This window comes from Pseudopipra pipra, chromosome W (assembly GCF_036250125.1).
Source record: "Pseudopipra pipra isolate bDixPip1 chromosome W, bDixPip1.hap1, whole genome shotgun sequence".
Lineage (NCBI taxonomy): Eukaryota > Metazoa > Chordata > Aves > Passeriformes > Pipridae > Pseudopipra > Pseudopipra pipra.
In genome coordinates this window covers 34242284-34259872 of record NC_087580.1, presented here as the reverse complement: position 1 = coordinate 34259872, position 17589 = coordinate 34242284, and the positions used below count along the sequence as shown (strand labels likewise).

At 55.7% G+C, this 17589-nt stretch overlaps 2 protein-coding genes across 2 annotated transcripts; one reads left to right on the top strand and one right to left on the bottom strand.

Annotated features, from left to right (window-relative positions):
• Nucleotides 1-314: 314 nt before the first annotated feature.
• Nucleotides 315-1825, bottom strand: LOC135405503 (zinc finger protein 239-like). Its single transcript, XM_064640205.1, has one exon. It carries the CDS (start codon nucleotides 1456-1458, stop codon nucleotides 574-576), a length of 885 nt encoding a protein of 294 aa, XP_064496275.1. The 5' UTR covers nucleotides 1459-1825; the 3' UTR covers nucleotides 315-573.
• Nucleotides 1826-12262: 10437 nt separating this feature from the next.
• On the top strand, nucleotides 12263-13846 carry LOC135405344 (zinc finger protein 239-like). The gene has a single exon (XM_064640020.1). The coding sequence runs from the start codon at nucleotides 12318-12320 to the stop codon at nucleotides 13452-13454; it is 1137 nt and encodes a 378-aa protein (XP_064496090.1). The 5' UTR covers nucleotides 12263-12317; the 3' UTR covers nucleotides 13455-13846.
• Nucleotides 13847-17589: the final 3743 nt, after the last annotated feature.

The following is a 17589-nucleotide window of genomic DNA, read 5'->3' as shown; positions in this document are numbered from 1 at the left end:
CCTTGGATCATGACAACAGTTTTAGTTTAGAGGAATTACAGAAATGTGACAGAATCACTTTTGTCCTCCAGGTTTTAATAATGGCAAATCAGATCTATTGAGAGAAATGAATTTATTTAGGGATACAAATGATCAGACAAAAGATCTTCATCAGAATTATTTACTGCACAATAGAAACACTAAAACTACCAGGAGTACAGGATAAGACAGGACAGTGCTCTATAGTAAAGCAATTGTTGAAGCAATTCTACTCAAGCTGGCAAAAAAGCAATAATTCTTAATTAGAGATGGATGGAACCCCCCCAGACCAATGCTCGTGGGGAGATCTCTGTTCTCAGTCTCCAGCAGTGACCTTGGGGGGTCCCCAGCCAAGGCAGGAATCTCCACACACCCCCCAAGAAGGGTTCTGTTGGAAGAAGCTGCCCCTGGGAAAGGGGACTGGCCCTTTGTGGTCGAAAGGGATGGACTGACAGTCACTGGACTCCAGGGGTTGCCTCAACATCAGGGGGTTCATTCGGGGTGGAAGCAGCGGCCGAAGCTCTTCCTGCAGTCGGGGCACTCACAGGGCTTCTATTATCGGTGGGTCCGTTGGTGTCTGGTCAAGTTAGAGCTCTGGGGAAAGCTCTTCCCACACTCCCCACACTTGTAGGGCCTCTGCCTGGTGTGGATGTGCTGGTGGGTGACAAGGTTGGAGTTCTGGTTGAACCCCTTCCCACAGTCAGTGCAGTGGAAGGCCCACTTCCCTGTATGTGCCTGCTTGTGCTTCAGGAGATATGAGCTGGTCTGAAACCTCTTCCCACAATCCAAGCACTTGTAGGGTCTTTCCCCGGTGTGGATGCGCTGGTGGACATGGAGGGTGGAGCTCTCCCTGAAGCTCTTCCCACATTCCCCACATGTGTAGGGCCGTTCTCCAGTGTGGATGCGCTGGTGACTGCGGAGGTTGGAGCTGTCACTGAAGCTCTTCCCACATTTCCCACAGGTGTAGGGCCGTTCTCCAGTGTGGATGTGCTGGTGGCTGAGGAGGTGGGTGCTCTGCCTGAAGCTCTTCCCACATTCCAAGCACCTGAAGGGTTTCTCCCTGCTGGGAGGATGCTCAGGGACCACCAGGTCAGAGCTCCCCCTCAAGCTCTGGTTGCCTTCCTGGCACAGGCTGGCTCTTTCCTCCTCAGAGCACCCTGGGATGGCTTTGGAGCCCCTCCTGCGGGGGGATCTCCGGCCCTTTTCCTCCCCGCTGCCTTCCTGCGCCGGGGAGCCCTTCAAAACGGCCTCTCCCACCAGGGTCTCACGGGGGGATTTGTCCTCCGGGCTCTCCGTCCTCAGCTCGGGGCCTGGGGCAGGAAGCAAGAAGGACAGGCAGGGGATTTGCCTCCGGCCCACAGGGAAGGCCAAGGACATCCCCCCAACTCCGGCCCCGGCAGGATGGCGGCGCCAGCGGGGTTGTCCTGCAGCCGGGGCCATGCTCGGCTGACAGAGCCAGCACAACACCCGCCCAAAGGGACACTGACTTCCTCCTCACCTGCCTGGGGGGCCCAAGGCATCTTCCTCTTCCTCGCAGCCTCCTCCTCCATCCGCCCAAGCTTTGGGAAGGACAAATCCTGATGGGGGGAAAACAAGGGCTGAGCGCGTTGGCTTGGGGGTTCCTCCTGCCCAAGTCCATCTCTAAAACTCACTGGGTATCCTGTGTCCATAAAAACCTCCAAAACACCAAGATTCAGCCCAGAAAAACCCAAACCACCCAGAATCAAGCAAAAAAGCCCTCAGAAATAGCAGGAAGTCCACCACCTTCCAAAAGCTGAAATTCAGCCAAACAATACTCCAAAATATGAAGATTCAGACAAAAAATATCTCCCAGGAGTTCCCTCTCTCTGGTCTCTCCCCTCTAGGGTTCGGAGGGTCTCCCGTGTCTGTCACGCTGGGGGTCCCACTTAGGGATTCTGGGAGTGTTGGGGTCCCAAGGGTTCCTTCTGCTGTGACTCTTGCCTTTAAGTGCCGCATTCCCAGACATTCCCCCTCTCCAGGTTCTCCACTCTGTTTCCTCTGGGATCCCAGGGGTCCGCACTGTCCAGGTTTGCCCTTCTCTGTGCCCCCCCTTTCAGGCTCCCGGGGGTTCCGGGGCTCCTCCCTCTCCATGCTCCCCCCTCCAGGCTGCCAGGGGTCCCCCAGCTCTGACATCGCCCCGCTCCGCCCTCCACACTCAGCAGCTCCCGGGCTCCACACCCACCCCTGGCACTCCCGGGGGGCCCCAAACCCGCTGTGTCCCCCCCGCCGGCACCGGGCTGACAATGGAGCCAGCGGGGCCTGACCCAGCAACACCAACCCCCACCATGGGGGGGACCCGCATCCCCCCGCCCACCGCCGGGGCTCTGCCCCCAACCCAGCCCAGCACCCCCAAAAAACACCTCCCGCCCACCCCCAACAGCCCCCAAGGGCACAGCCCTGCACAAGGGCCAGCTGTGCCCAAGGCAACGAAACAGCCCCACAGGCAGGGGAACACCAGAGGTTGCCCCAGGGCAATGACAGCAGGAAGTGGATCGGGCCCCCTGACACGTGGGTGGGCTCTGGGTTCAGCCTGACCAGGGGCAATTTGGCACCAACAGCACGGCCCCGACCGCTGGCTCAGCACAGGGGGCCCAAGCTCCCCCCTTTCTCCAGCCTCCACCGCTCTCCAAGGATCAAGTCATGGGGACAACAAGGCAGCCACAACAAGGCAGCCCCACAGCACATCCACTCCCACTCTCCCTCCTCCCCCTAGCCCCCCTCTCCCACCCCTTTCCCGGGCTGTTCTCCAGTGTGGCTGTGCTTGTGCCGGAGCAGATGAGAGCTTCGGCTGAAGCTCTTCCCACACTCCCCACACTTGTAGGGCCTATCCCCAGTGTGGATGCGCCTGTGGGTGAGGAGGTTGGAGTTCCGCTTGAATCCCTTCCCGCAGTCCATGCAGCGAAACGGCCTCTCATCCGTGTGTGTCTGCTCATGGAGGAGGAGATTTGAGCTGGTCCGAAACCTCTTTCCACATTTAAAGCACTTGTAGGGCCGTTCTCCAGTGTGGATGAGACGGTGGGTGCAGAGATTGGAGCTACGGCTGAAGCTCTTCCCACATTCCCCACACGTGTAAGGCCGTTCCCCACTGTGGATGTGCTGGTGTTGGAGCAGGGTGGAGCTACGGTTGAAGTTCTTCCCACATTCCAAGCACCTGAAGGGCTTTTCCCTGCTTAGAGACTGCTCAGGGACCACCAGCTCAGAGCTCCCCCTCAAGCTCCAGCTGCCTTCCCAGCACAGGCTGGGTCTTTCCTCCTCAGAGCACCCTGGGATGGCTTTGGAGCCCCTCCTGCACGGGGATCTCCGGCCCTTTTCCTCCCCGCTGCCTTCCTGCGCCGGGGAGCCCTTCAAAACGGCCTCTCCCACCAGGGTCTCACGGGGGGATTTGTCCTCCGGGCTCTCCGTCCTCAGCTCGGGGCCTGGGGCAGGAAGCAAGAAGGACAGGCAGGGGATTTGCCTCCGGCCCACAGGGAAGGCCAAGGCCATCCCCCCAACTCCGGCCCCGGCAGCACGGCGGCGCCAGCGGGGTTGTCCTGCAGCCGGGGCCATGCTCGGCTGACAGAGCCAGCACAACACCCGCCCAAAGGGACACTGACTTCCTCCTCACCTGCCTGGGGGGCCCAAGGCATCTTCCTCTTCCTCGCAGCCTCCTCCTCCATCCCCCCAAGCTCTGGGAAGGACAAATCCTGATGGGGGGAAAACAAGGGCTGAGCGTGTTGGCTTGGGGGTTCCTCCTGCCCAAGTCCATCTCTAGAACTCACCCGGCATCCTGTGACCATAAAAACCTCCAAAACACCAAGATTCAGCCCAGAAAAGCCCAAACCACCCAGATGCAGGCCAAAAAATCCCTCAGAAATAGTAAGAAGATCCTCATCCCCCCAAACCGCACAAAGCTGAAATTCAGATGAAAAATACTCCAAAATATGAAGATTAGCCCCCTCTCCCTCCCCGTAGCCCCCCTCTCCCACCCCTTTCCCACCCAACCCCCAAAACCCCGGCTCCCCCCAGCTCCCTTTGGGGGTGACCCACTGCCCCTCACGCTCTTTTTGGGGGTCCCACCCACTCTTTTCGCTTCTCTCGCCCCTTTCCCATCGTGGCTGCTCCGCTCACCCGACAGCGGCAGGAAGGGCAGGGACAGGGGTGGAGCAGCAACAGCAACAGCAGGAGAACAATCGTCCCCCCGATCCCACGGGTGCCCAAGAGGGGGGAACTTGTCCCAAATATCCTGGGGGGAGGGCGAGGAGGTCGTGATATATTTGGGCTGCCAGCACAGATTTCCCTGCAAAGTATGCACTGAGTCAAGCTCTGCACAGGAGATTGTGCCCCATGGATGGGATTGCAGAGGCTCCCTCAGGTCCCCAGAATCAATCAGCAACCACGAATATACACAAAAAAAGGCCCCTAGGAAGATTTTGGGGGGAGTGTCCTGTAAGGAGGGGACAGTGTCACCCCACCAGGGCGGGGCTGGCAAGTGGGAGGCTGCTCCAGGGCTCTGCAAGAGGCCTCGTGCTCTGTTCAGCCCCAGCACTGCCTGGTACCAACACCCCCAGCTGCCCCCGGCCCTGGGCAGCTCTGCTGCCACAGGCTGTGCCCTCACCGTGGCCCTGCAATGGCCCTGCCTGTCCCTCACCCGGGGCCCTGCCCGTGGCCCTGTCCCTTGGCTCTCTCTCTGCCAGCTCAGTGTGGGGCACACGGGCTGGGGGTCCCTCCCAAGCCCCCCGGGCAGCCGGCGTTGGCTGGGGGGATGTGAGGGCTGGGCCTGCTCAGCACAGCCCCGGCCTCGTGCCCAGCGCCTCTTTCCTGACCCACACAAGAGCTTCCCGGCCCCCCAGGGCTCCCCTGCTGCTGCCTCTGCTCCTGGCCCTGCCTTTGCTGCTCCCTTGGCTGGGGCAGCGGCTGCAGGGGGGGGATGGCAGCAGCTTCAGCTCCACGGCACTTCCTGGGGGGAGCTCAGCCCGGGGGGAACGGGCAGGGACCTGATGGGGATGGACAGGGGCCCAGCAGGGACAGCCAGGGCCTGCAGGGGAAGGCACAGGGACAACCTGGCCCCCCACACTGTCAGGGCTGTCTCTGCTCCTCCTTGCAGGCTCCGTGGCCAGGCACAGTTTGTGTTCCTGGGTGCCCACCATCTCAGCACTTGGAGACGCTCAAATCAGCGCCCGCAGCTCTGCAGCAAAGCCCCAGCTCACCTGGCACACAGGGGATGGACACAGCACCTGCTCGGGATGGGCACCTTCGCCTCTTCCCCACCACGGGGCTCTCCTTCCTCAGCAGCACCTCTGCCTTGCACTTATTCTCAGCCTCACCTCAGGGACAGCTCTGGGCTCACCTCCGCACCACTTCTCAGCCTCACCTCAGGGCCTGGGCTCAAGGACAGGAACCTGCAGGGAGGGGACACCATGTGCAAGCTGAGGGCTGCCTGCTTGCACTGGCCTCTGGGCTTCTTTCTCCTTCTACAACCAGCCCAGAACTCAGCCTGCTTTTCTAACACCACACATTTACAGACTAACCTTGGAGATAGATATGGACAGACATCTCTATCACCCTGGGGATAGAGCCTCAAGCATGTGCTGCCACAGGAATGGCAATCACAGAATCACAGAATCAGCCCAGTTGGAAAAGACCTCCGAGATCATCAAGTCCAACCCTGGATCCAACCCCGCCGTGCTTCCCAGACCATGGCACTGAGGCCACATCCACTCTCACCTTCAACACCTCCAGGGACGCTGACTCCACCCCCTCCCTGCCCAGACCATTCCAAGGCCTGATTACTCTCTAGAAAAAAAGTTGCTTCCTAATATCCAACCTAAACCTCCCCTGGCACAGCTCAAGACCCAGCCCTCTTGTCCTACTTCTGCTTCCTGGCACAACAGCCCCACCCCCACCTGGCTCCAACCTCCTGGCAGGGACTTGCAGACAGTCAGGAGGTCTCCCCTGAGCCTCCTCTTCTCCAGCCTCAACACCCCCAGCTCCCTCAGCCTCTCCTCACACCACTTGTGCTCCACTCCCTTCCCCAGCCTCGCTGCTCTTCTCTGCACCTGCTCCAGCCCCTCCAGGGCCTTCCTCAACTCAGGGGCCCAGAGCTGGACACAGCACTCCAGGGGTGGCCTCACCAGCGCTCAGTCCAGCCCAACAATCACTTCCCTGCTCCTGCTGACACACTCTTCCGCAGACAGGTCCCTCTGCAGAGCCCTCCTGCCTTCCAGCACATCAACACACCCCCACCTTGGTGTCACCTGCACATTTGCTGATGAAATGCCTGGTTCTGCAGCAGCTGCAGATGCTCAAGGGGCAGCAGGACCAAGTCAGGGGCATGGGGGGGCCTGGGGGGCTTTGGGGTCCAGGAGGGTCTTGGGGGAGCTGGGGAGGGGATTTGGGGATTGGGGGTACAAACCAGCACAGACCAGTACAGACCAGAACAGACCAGTACAGACCAAGACAGACCAGTACCTCCTCACTGCTCCCCAGATCTCTCCTGGAGCTGGGCCACCTTGTCATGGGACACCTGAGCCCCCCCCAGTGCCCTCCCAGTACAGCCCAGTGCCCCCAGTACAGCCCAGTGTGTTCCTGTCCCAGAGTGCCGGGTGATCCCTCTTTGGGGTGGGCTGGAATGGATTTGAGGGGGGGCTGGGGGAGATTTGAGGGGGTGGTTGGATAGGAATTCGAGGGGTTTTGGGGTGCTTTGGGTGCATTTAGGGGAGTTAAAAGGGGTCTTGGGAGGTCAGAGGATATGTAGGGGGAGGAGATTAAAAGGAAAAGGGGGGTTGGGAGACATTTAAGGGGGGTTAATGATGTCTAGGGGGAAAGAGGAGGGGCTGCACCAAGAGCAGGTGAGTTCTGATACCCCCTTGGGGTTCCCAAGACTTTCTTGGTGTCCCTAATTCCCCCCTTAACACCCCAAGACCGCCCTGGTGTCTCCAATGTCCCCAGGGCCTCCCCATGGCCATAATTCCTCCCAATTCCACTGTCCCCACACCCCTCCTCATTGTCCCCACTGTCCCCAAACCCCATCCCTGATGTCCCCAATCCTCCATCTCCCTCCAGGAGCCCCCCTGGACCCTCTGACCACAAAATGCTCTCTCCCCCCACAGTAACAGAAAGGCCAAGGGCATCTGGGGACACACTGGGGACAGTTGAGGGGCTTTGGGGGGGCACTGGGAGGGACTGGAGGGTTAATGGGGGATTACCAGGACCCACGGGGGGACACTGGCAGGTTACTGGGCCATACTGGGGGTTACTGGGTGCTCACTGGAGGATCACTGGGCCATCCTGGGGGGCAGTGGGAGGTCACTGGGACACACTGGCTGGTCACTGAGGGGGTCACTGGGCCATGCTGAGGGCCAGTAGGAGGTCAGTGGGATATACCGGGGGCACTGGGATCCCCTTAGTCGGTTCTGCTACATCTTCCCCCTGGACTTTTGGGGGCACCCGCAGGACCCCTCCCCTGGGGGCTGGGAGATCCCCTGAACCCCACTGCTGGGCTTTAGGGGACACCCAGGTCCCCCTCCTTTGGGGTCTCTGTGTGCTGAGTTTTGGGGGTCTCTGGGGTTCGAGGGGAGAATTGGGATCCCCTTTCCTTGGGGTTGGTCTGCTGGGCTGGCAGAGGTGCTGTGGTGGGATGGGAAATGGCATCACAGGAGTTTTATTTGGCCGTGGCCAGGCAGGACTGACACGGAGACGCCTCAAAATCCTCTCAAAACCCCTGAAATCCTCTCAGAAATCCACCCCTGGACCCATCGAAACCTCGTCAAAGACACCCCAAATCCCCTCAGAGACCTCATCTCCCCCCCAGGATCCCCTAAACCCTCTCAGTGACCTGCAAAACCCACCTGGGACCCCCCAAGCCCTTTCAGGGACCCCAAAAACTCCTTCAGAGACCCTCAAAACCGTCTGTGACTCCCTAAATCCCCCTAGAAACTTTCAAAACTGCTTCAAAGACCCTACCCCCAAAGCCCCCAGGACCTCCCAATTCCCTCGGAGATTCCAAAGGAGTCCTCAGGGATTCGCAAACCCCTTCAGGGACCTTCAACCTCCCTCCTAAGTCTCCTCAGGACACCAAACCCCTTCAGAGACCCCCCCAAAACCTCCTCAGGGACCCCTAAAAGCCCCTAAGGGACCACAAAGCCACAGAACAGCAGAAGAGCTTTCTGTAAAGGAAGGGAGCAAAGAACCTGAGAAGGAGGAGACCAAGGAAAAACTGAAGCAAAGCAATAAAATCATCCTCGCCCTTCCAGTTTTTCCTTGACCTTTTTCTCATTTTTCTTTTTTTTAGAGTTCTTTTTTTGGTTGGGTGGTTTTGAATTTTTTTTCCGAGGGACTTTCTCGGCAATCGAATCACCCTTCCGGGTTCTTAGGAGGCCTCCGGGCCCCGCGGCCCCTAAGAGGGTCCTCCGAACCTCCGAACCCCCCGCGCTAAACCCTCCGGAGCCCTGCAGCCTTTCCACCCTCACCCGCGCTCCCCGCAGCCCCCGAGGGGATCCCCAGACCCCGCTCTCCCGCACCCCCCGCCTGCACTCAGAGCTCACCGACCGACCCGCCGCCATCACCGATTCCCGGCAGCCAACGCGGCAGGGGCGGGGGCGGGGCTGCGGGGGCGTGGCCGCGCGCTGATTGGCTGCGGCGGCGTTCTCTGACCGCGGTGCGCGCGCAGCCGGGACTCGGTGATGGCGGCGGGGCCTGCGGTTCGCTCTGAGTGCTGTGAGTCCCCCCGGGGGGGCTCGGGAGGGTTTAGCGGGGGGGTTCGGGGATAACCGAGGAGGTTTTGAGGGGTCCCTGAGGGAGTTCGGTGTCCTGAGGGGACTCAGGGGGTGGTTGAAGGTTCCTGAAGGGGTTTGGGGGTCTCTGAGGGGGTTTTGGTTTCTGAGGAGATTTGGGGGGTGCCAGGTCGGCTTTGGGGGTCTCTGAGGAGGTTTGGGGGTCCTGGCGGGACCTTTTAGGCAGTTTGGGGGTCTCTAGGGGGTTTACGGGGTGTTAGACGGTTTTGAGGGTCTCTGAGGGGGATTGGGGGTTCCCTAAAGGGGACTGGGGGGTCCCAGGTGGGTCTTGCGGGTCACTGAGAGGGTTTAGAGGGTGCTGGGGAGGGATGAGGTCTCTGAGGGCATTTGAGGGGACCTTGAGAAGGTTTTGAAGTGTCGAGGGGGGGCTTTCAGGGGTTTTGAGGGCATTTTGGGGGGTCCCCTAAAGCCCAGCAGTGGGTCCAGGGGGTCCCCCAGCCCCAAAAAGAAGGGGTCCTTAGGATGGCCCCCAAAATCCGGGGGGGAAATGTACCACATCCGGGTAAGGGGATCTCTAGACCCCAGTATATCCCAGTGACTTTCCAGTGACCCCTTCAGTGACCACCTAGTGTGTCCCAGTGACCTCCCACTGCCCCCCAGGATGGCCCAGTGATCCTCCAGTGAGCACTCAGTAACCCCCAGTATGGCCTAGTAACCTGCCAGTGTCTCCCCGTGTGTCCTGGTAATCCCCCAGTAATCCCCCAGTGCCCCTCAAAGCCCCCCAACTGTCCCCAGTGTGTCCCCAGATGCCCTTGGCCTTTCTGTGAATGTGTGTGGGGGCGTTTTTGTGGTCAGAGGGTCCAGGGGGGGCTCCTGGGGTGAAATGGAGGGTTGGGGACATCTGGGGCCTTGGGGACAATGGGGAGGGGTTTGTGGACAGTGGAATTGGGGGTGCCTAGGGGGGAATTAGGGCTATGGGAAGTCCCTGGGAACATTGGAGACACCAGGGGGGCCTCGGGGAGTCAAGGGAGGAACTGGGGACACCAAGAGGGTCTTGGGGACACCAGGGGGGGTCTCAAGACTCACCTGCTTTTGGTGCAGCCCCTCCTCTGCCTGCCCAGGCCTCATTAACCCCTCCCAAATGTCTCCTAACCTCCATTTACCCTTTAATCCCCTCCCTCCATAGGTACCTCTGACCCCCCAGTGTCCCCAAGACCTCTTTTAACTTCCCTAAAGGCACTCAAAACCCCCAAATCCCCATCCAAACTCCTCAGATCTCCCCAAATCTCCCACAGCCCCCCCTCAAATCCATTCCAACCCCTCCAAAGAGGGATCACCCAGCACCCTGGGACAGGAACACAGTGGGCTGTACTGGAGGCACTGGGCTGTACTGGGAGGGCACTGGGGGGGGCTCATGTGTCGCACAACAAGGTGGCCCAGCTCCAGGAGAGATCTGGGGAGCAGTGAGGAGGTACTGGTCTGTCCTGGTCTGTCCTGGTCTGTCCTGGTCTGTACCCCCAATCCCCAAATCCCCTCCCCAGCTCCCCCAGGACCCTCCTGCACCCCAAAGCCCCCCAGGTCCCCTTCAGGCCCCTGACTTGGTCCTGCTGCCCCTTGAGCATCTGCAGCTCCTGCAGAACCAGGCATTTCTTTGCTCCCCACAGGGTCTTTCCCACACCCAGAATGGAATCTGGAGGCAACAGGATGTGCACAGGGCTCCCATTTCTTACAGTGCAAAGGGGCTGCAGGGAATGATTCCCCTGCTCTTGCAAATCTGCCAAAACCTGCAGGGCACAGAAGGGGGAGCTTCAGGAATTTGCTGGCACTGGGAGTGGAGCTCACAGGGTATTGAGAGGAACATATCCCTCAAATACAATTTCTCTGCATGCACAATATCTGTCTGGACAGACAGATAAAGCAATAATCAGATATATTCTGTATCATATATATGGCGCATATTCTATAGAATCCATCCTTAGGTGTTGTATGATATAAGATATTACAAACAATAAGCAGTAATAGAACAAGTGCCCTCCTTAGGGACACACACTTCAGAAGGGAACTTGCACTTGACCCCCTCCCATCTTCAGCTTCGAGCCACCCAGTGCCACAGAGGGGGACAGAGCTCCTGTGGAACATTCTATTCCACTGACACAGAGCAAGGAATAAACCCAAACTAGTGCCTGGGTTTGTTCCCTGGGGGTCTCTGCAGCAGCAAGCACAGCCCCACACTGACTGCTCTGGGCTGTGCAGGCATTTGTGGTTCTACCTGTCTCACACACACACAAAACAGTCTGGTGTAGTGCTGCCCTCAGGAAAACCCCCCAGCCGTAAATTCAGTCCCCATCATGCAGTCATGAAAGAAGTTGTCAGTGAATTTGCCAGAAAGCATGAAAAATAGAAGTGCACACAGTTATACACAAATACAGGTAATTACTGTTCTGACCACACATTCCAGATTAATTTGGTGCAGTGATAATAAAAATCATAAACCCACGTAATGTTGTGCAAGAGAACACAGATTGACCAAGTGAAGCCAGACATTAATAGAGATAAATTCAAGAAGATCAGCAGTGCAGTGTTTTACTCCTGCTAACACTTGTGGACAGTCTGACTCTGACTTCATGTACAGGATGGACGTACCTGTGCCCCTGGGGCTGCCAGTGCCATGGTGGGCAGCAGGAACCACAGAGGATGGTGCCAGTGAGGCAAAGAGCCACAGCCACAGATTGGCTTCTGTATCTGGGCCAGCAGAATGGATTCTGTCATTCCATTTGCACGGCCCATTGCAGCTCAACAATTTCAGTGTCTGACTGCGCAGGATTCTCTCACACTAAACTTCACACTCATAGGCAAAAAGTTGCTTTTAATCCTTGCAAATATGGAAACTGCACACCCAGAATATTGGCACAACAGAGGAATCCAGTTGTCAGAAATGATGGAAGAGGAGGAGTGGAAGGAGGAAGCATTTGCACACCAAAGCACAGGGGTAATGATGAAGGCCTGAAGTCCAGTGATTTCATATTTATTCTCTACACTGAAACTAGGAAGAAAAAAATTGAGTTTTAAGTGAGACTACATTAATTCAGCTTTTGATTAATATATAGCAACTCAATCAAATCAAGTGCTCATGAAATGTCCTCACTCTCCTCATCCTCCCACTTAAACATTTTTTTTTTTTTGGCTGAATCTTCATATTTTGGAGTATGTTTTGGCTGAATCTTAACTTTTTGCAGTTTGGGGAGGGGTTCATCTCACTATTTCTGAGGGGCTTTTTGCCTGAATGTTGGTGGTTTGGGTTTTTCTGGGCTGAATCTTGGTGGTTTGGAGGTTTTTATGGACACAGGATGCCCGGTGAGTTCTAGGGATGGACTTGGGCAGGAGGAACCCCCAAGCCAACGCGCTCAGCCCTTGTTTTCCCTGCCATCAGGATTTGTCCTTCCCAAAGCTTGGGCGGATGGAGGAGGAGGCTGTGAGGAAGAGGAAGATGCCTTGGGCCCCCCAGGCAGGTGAGGAGGAAGTCAGTGTCCCTTTGGGCGGGTGTTGTGCTGGCTCTGTCAGCCGAGCATGGCCCCGGCTGCAGGACAACCCCGCTGGCGCCGCCATCCTGCCGGGGCCGGAGTTGGGGGGATGTCCTTGGCCTTCCCTGTGGGCCGGAGGCAAATCCCCTCCCTGTCCTTCTTGCTTCCTGCCCCAGGCCCCGAGCTGAGGACGGAGAGCCCGGAGGACAAATCCCCCCGTGAGACCCTGGTGGGAGAGGCCGTTTTGAAGGGCTCCCCGGCGCAGGAAGGCAGCGGGGAGGAAAAGGGCCGGAGATCCCCCCGCAGGAGGGGCTCCAAAGCCATCCCAGGGTGCTCTGAGGAGGAAAGAGCCAGCCTGTGCCGGGAAGGCGGCCGGAGCTTGAGGGGGAGCTCTGAGCTGGTGGTCCCTGAGCAGCCTCCCAGCAGGCAGAAGCCCTTCAGGTGCTTGGAATGTGGGAAGAGCTTCAGGAAGAGCTTCAACCTCCTCACCCACCAGCACATCCACACCGGGGAACGTCCCTACATGTGTGGGGAATGTGGGAAGAGCTTCAGGCAGAGGTCCAACCTCCACACCCACCAGCGCATCCACACTGGGGAACGGCCCTACACATGTAGGGAATGTGGGAAGAGCTTCAACCAGAGCTCCAACCTCCGCACCCACCAGGGCATCCACACTGGAGAACGGCCCTACCCGTGTATGGAATGTGGGAAGAGCTTCAGGGACAGCTCCCACCTGATCGAACACCAGCACATCCACACCGGAGAACGGCACTACACCTGTAGGGAATGTGGGAAGAGCTTCAGCCAGAGATCCACCCTCCTCCAACACCGTGGTGTGCACACTGGGGAACGGCCCTACACATGTTGGGAATGTGGGAAGAGCTTCAGTTACAGCTCCACCCTCCACATCCACCGACTCATCCACACTGGGGAACGACCTTACAAGTGCTTGGAATGTGGGAAGAGGTTCAGGACCAGCTCAGATCTCCTCAGGCATGAGCAGACGCACACGGATGAGAGGCCCTTCCGCTGCACCGACTGTGGGAAGGGCTTCAACCGGAACTCCCACCTTGTCACCCACCGGCGCATCCACACCGGGGAGAGGCCCTACAAGTGTGGGGAGTGTGGCAAGAGCTTCACCGAGAGCTCTAAGTTGACCAGACACCAATGGACCCACCAGTAAGGGAAGCTCTACCAGTGCCCCGACTGCGGGAAGAGCTTCGGCCGCTGCTCCAACTCCGTCAGCTATTGGAGGACCTTTATTGGATGATCCACAGGGACCCACGTTGAGGACAGACCTGGTTCCAGGTCATCCATGCTGGGCACTGTATTGGGTCTGGATGGCCATGTTTTGGTAGCAGGGGAGCTCCAGGGGTGGGTTCTGTGAGCAGCTGCCAGAAGCTTCCTCCATGTCCAGCCCCTCTCCCGACCCCCCTGACAGTGAGGGTGACCCAGGGTCTTGTTAATCCAGCCCTTGGGCAGATTAGAGTGAAAGGACAGTGAATAATCAGTGTTTATAGATATATATATGTAGTGTTTATTTTAGAACAGTTGGGTTGCCATGTAAAGCAGGTTTGGAGCCATCTTGGTTCCTGTATATAGTGATATGAAAGCGTAAAAATAACACTTAAGAAAATGTAGAAGGGAAAAGAAAGTATCAGAGTAGAAAGATGCAGAGGCCACTCCCCCCTGAGGATAGTTTATCTATCTATCTATCTATCTATCTATCTATCTATCTATCTATCTATCTATCTATCTATCTATCTATCTATCTATCTATCTATCTATCTATCTATAGGGTTTAGTTTAGGAAAATTTTATTTCCGTGTAAAGTAGATTTGGGACAGTTTTGGCTCCTGTTTATAGTGATATAAAACCATAAAAATAACACTTCCCCTCTCCGGCTCCAAGCCCAGCCTGTCCTCTCCAAGGGTGGATGTTCCCCCCTCTGCCCCAGGCGGTTCCATTGCCCTTGGGCAGCAAAGCCCCCACTGCTTCTGCAACTGGAGAGTGTTGGAGCCATGGACCATTAACATTCCAGTCTCTCCCAGCTCTGCATCCCAAAAGTCAAGAGGGATCAATCTGTCACCTCAAAGTGGATCAACCCCACTGAAAAAAGCTCGATCTCACCCCAAAATTCCTGTTTCTTATTTTCCCGATGTAATTCTGGGGCTGCCGGTGCCACCCTTCAGCTCTCCGCAGGCTGAGGCTTGGCCTTGCACTTTTGCCTTTGCTGGATTTCTTCATCAAATATTTCTCTCTCCCTGAAAACAAAAATATGGAAGGTTTTCAATAATCTGGACATCTTTAGACCATCTGGACAATTTACAGGTTGCAGTGTTGGAACGGAACATTTTCCACATTTAATCATTTGTTCCCATCCCTCCCAGGAGGGAGGACACTGAACTCTTCCACAGAAACAGAAAACTAGTAACAAAAATTCAGAGACTACTGAAAATGAAAAATACCTTTTGCTCACAGGTGGCCCTTTCATTTCTTTCTCTTCTGCTTTCTTACAATTGAAGTTATCTGTGGCAGCAGTTGCCTAGATGATGGCCAAAAAAAGCATTTAATTCATTTAGAATCATTCCAGAAAACTGAATCACAACTGGGGATTTGAAACTGCCTCAGGGGAGCACATTTGGAGAAAAGGGTTCCTCAGTCACTTAGAAAATTTGGCTGAAACTGCTCGTTGTGGGCCTGAAACTCTTAAATAAATAATACCAACTCATCCTGCATCCTTCCCAGGGGAGTATTTTTATCCCCAGATTAAGATATTCTCCAGGGATTTTGTCTCTACACAAATCAATGTTCTCCTGGGAAAAGCACCAAGTATATGAGACAAGTAACTGTAAAAACAACCAACCCACCCACCCCACACACAAAGAACAGCCCAAGAAAACCCCACGAACTTGCCAAATTGAATAAACCCCTGAAAACCAGGCTTTGAAGCATGTCAGAAGTAATTAAAATACATGAGAAATCAGCCTTTCTGCCTTCAACAAACTGCCTCAAGCTTCTCCTTTCTGTGCTTAAAAATCAGCATTTCAGTGACTCAGGCTGCAGACAGGTATGAACTTTGCTGCCCAGCTCAGCCACCAGTGCCCCTAAAGGTCCCCCAGAAAAGGGGATTGAGGGGGTCCTGGGTGGGCTCTGGATGGATTTAGGGGGTCCTTGGGGGTCTGTGGGGTGGTCCTGGCACCTTTAGGGTGAGCTGGATGCCCATTGAGGGGGAGGTGCCCTCCCAAAGCCCCACAGAGCAGGTTGACACAGGGGAATGCAGGAGGGGTCCCCATTCCTGATCCATTCTGGGGCCGGTTTTGCCCTCCCCAACCTCGGCTCCTCCCTGCGTCACATCTATCATGTGATATCACATCCTCCTCTGTGACATCACATCCTCCTCCGTGACATCACAGCTCCCTATGACATCACACCCCCCTCTGTGACATCACATCCTTCCTGTGACATCACATATCTCATATGACATCACATCATACTCTGTGACATCACATGTCTGCTATGACATCACATCCTCCTCTGTGACATCAGAGCTCCCCTGTGACATCACATCCTCCTCTGTGATATCACATCCTCCTCTGTGACGTGGCATGTTACCTATGACATCACAGCTCCCCAGTGACATCAGAGCTCCCTGTGACATCATATCCTTCCTGTGACATCACATGCTACCTGTGACATCACATCCTCCTGTGACATAACAACTCTTGTATGACATCACATCTTCATCTGTGACATAACATCCTCTGTGACATCACATCCTTCTCTGTGACATCACATGTCTCCTATGACATCACATCCTCCTCAGTGACATCACATCCTCCACAGTGACATCGCATGTCTCCTATGACATCACATCCTTCTCTGTGATACCACAGCTCCCCTGTGACGTCGCATCCTCCTCTGTGACATCACAGCTTTCCTGTGACATCACATCCTCCTCTGTGTCATCACAGCTCTCCTATGACATCACATCCCCCTCTGTGACATCACAGCTCTCCTATGACATCACATCCTCCTCTGTGACATCACAGCTTTCCTGTGACATCACATCCTTCCTGTGACATCACATGCTTCCTGTGACATCACATCTCCCTGTGACATCACATCCTTATCTGTGACATCGCATCCTCCCTTGTGACATCACATCCTTCTCTGTGACATCACGTCTCATATGACATCACATCCTCCTCTGTGACATCACATCCTCCTCTGTGACATCACAGACCCCCTGTGACGTCACATCCTCCTCTGTGACATCACATCCTCCACTGTGACATCGCTTGTCTCCTATGACATCACATCCTCCTCTGTGATTTCATATCCTCTTCTGTGACATCACTTGTCTCCTATGACATCACATCCTCTGTGACATCACATGTCTCCTATGACATCATATCCTCATCTGTGACATCACAGCTCCCCTGTGACATCACAGCTCTCCTCTGTGACATTGCATGTCTCCTATGACATCATATCCTCCTCTGCGACATCACAACTCTCGTATGACATCACATCCTCCTCTGTGACATCACAGCTCCCTGTGACATCACATCCCCCCTGTTTAAACATCCCCCTCTATGACATCCCAGCTCCCTGTGACATCACATCCTCCTCTGTGACATCACATCCTCCTATGACATCACATCCTCCTCTGTGACATCACAGCTCCCTGTGACATCACATCCTCATCTGTGACATCACAACTCTCGTATGACATCACATCCTCATCTGTGACATAACATCCTCCTCTGTGACATCACATGTCTCCTATGACATCACATCCTCCCCTGTGACTTCATATCCTCCTCTGTGACATCGCATGTCTCCTATGACATCATATCCTCCTCTGTGACATCACAGCTCCCCTGTGACATCACAACTCTCCTCTGTGACATTGCATGTCTCCTATGACATCATATCCTCCTCTGCGACATCACAACTCTCGTATGACATCACATCCTACTCTGTGACATCACATTTCTCCTATGACATCACATCCCCCTCTGTGACATCGCATCTCCCTGTGACATCACATCCCCCTCTGTGGCATCAATTCCTCCTCTGTGACATCACAGCTCTCCTATGACATCACATCCTCATCTGTGACATCACATCCTCCTCTGTGATATCACATCCTCTTCTGTGACTTCACATTCTCCTCTGTAACATCGCATGTCTCTTATGACATCACATCCTCCTCTATGACATCACAGCTCCCCTTTGAAATCACATCCTCTTCTGTGACATTGCATGTCTCCTATGACATCACATCCTCATCTGTGACATCACAGCTCCCT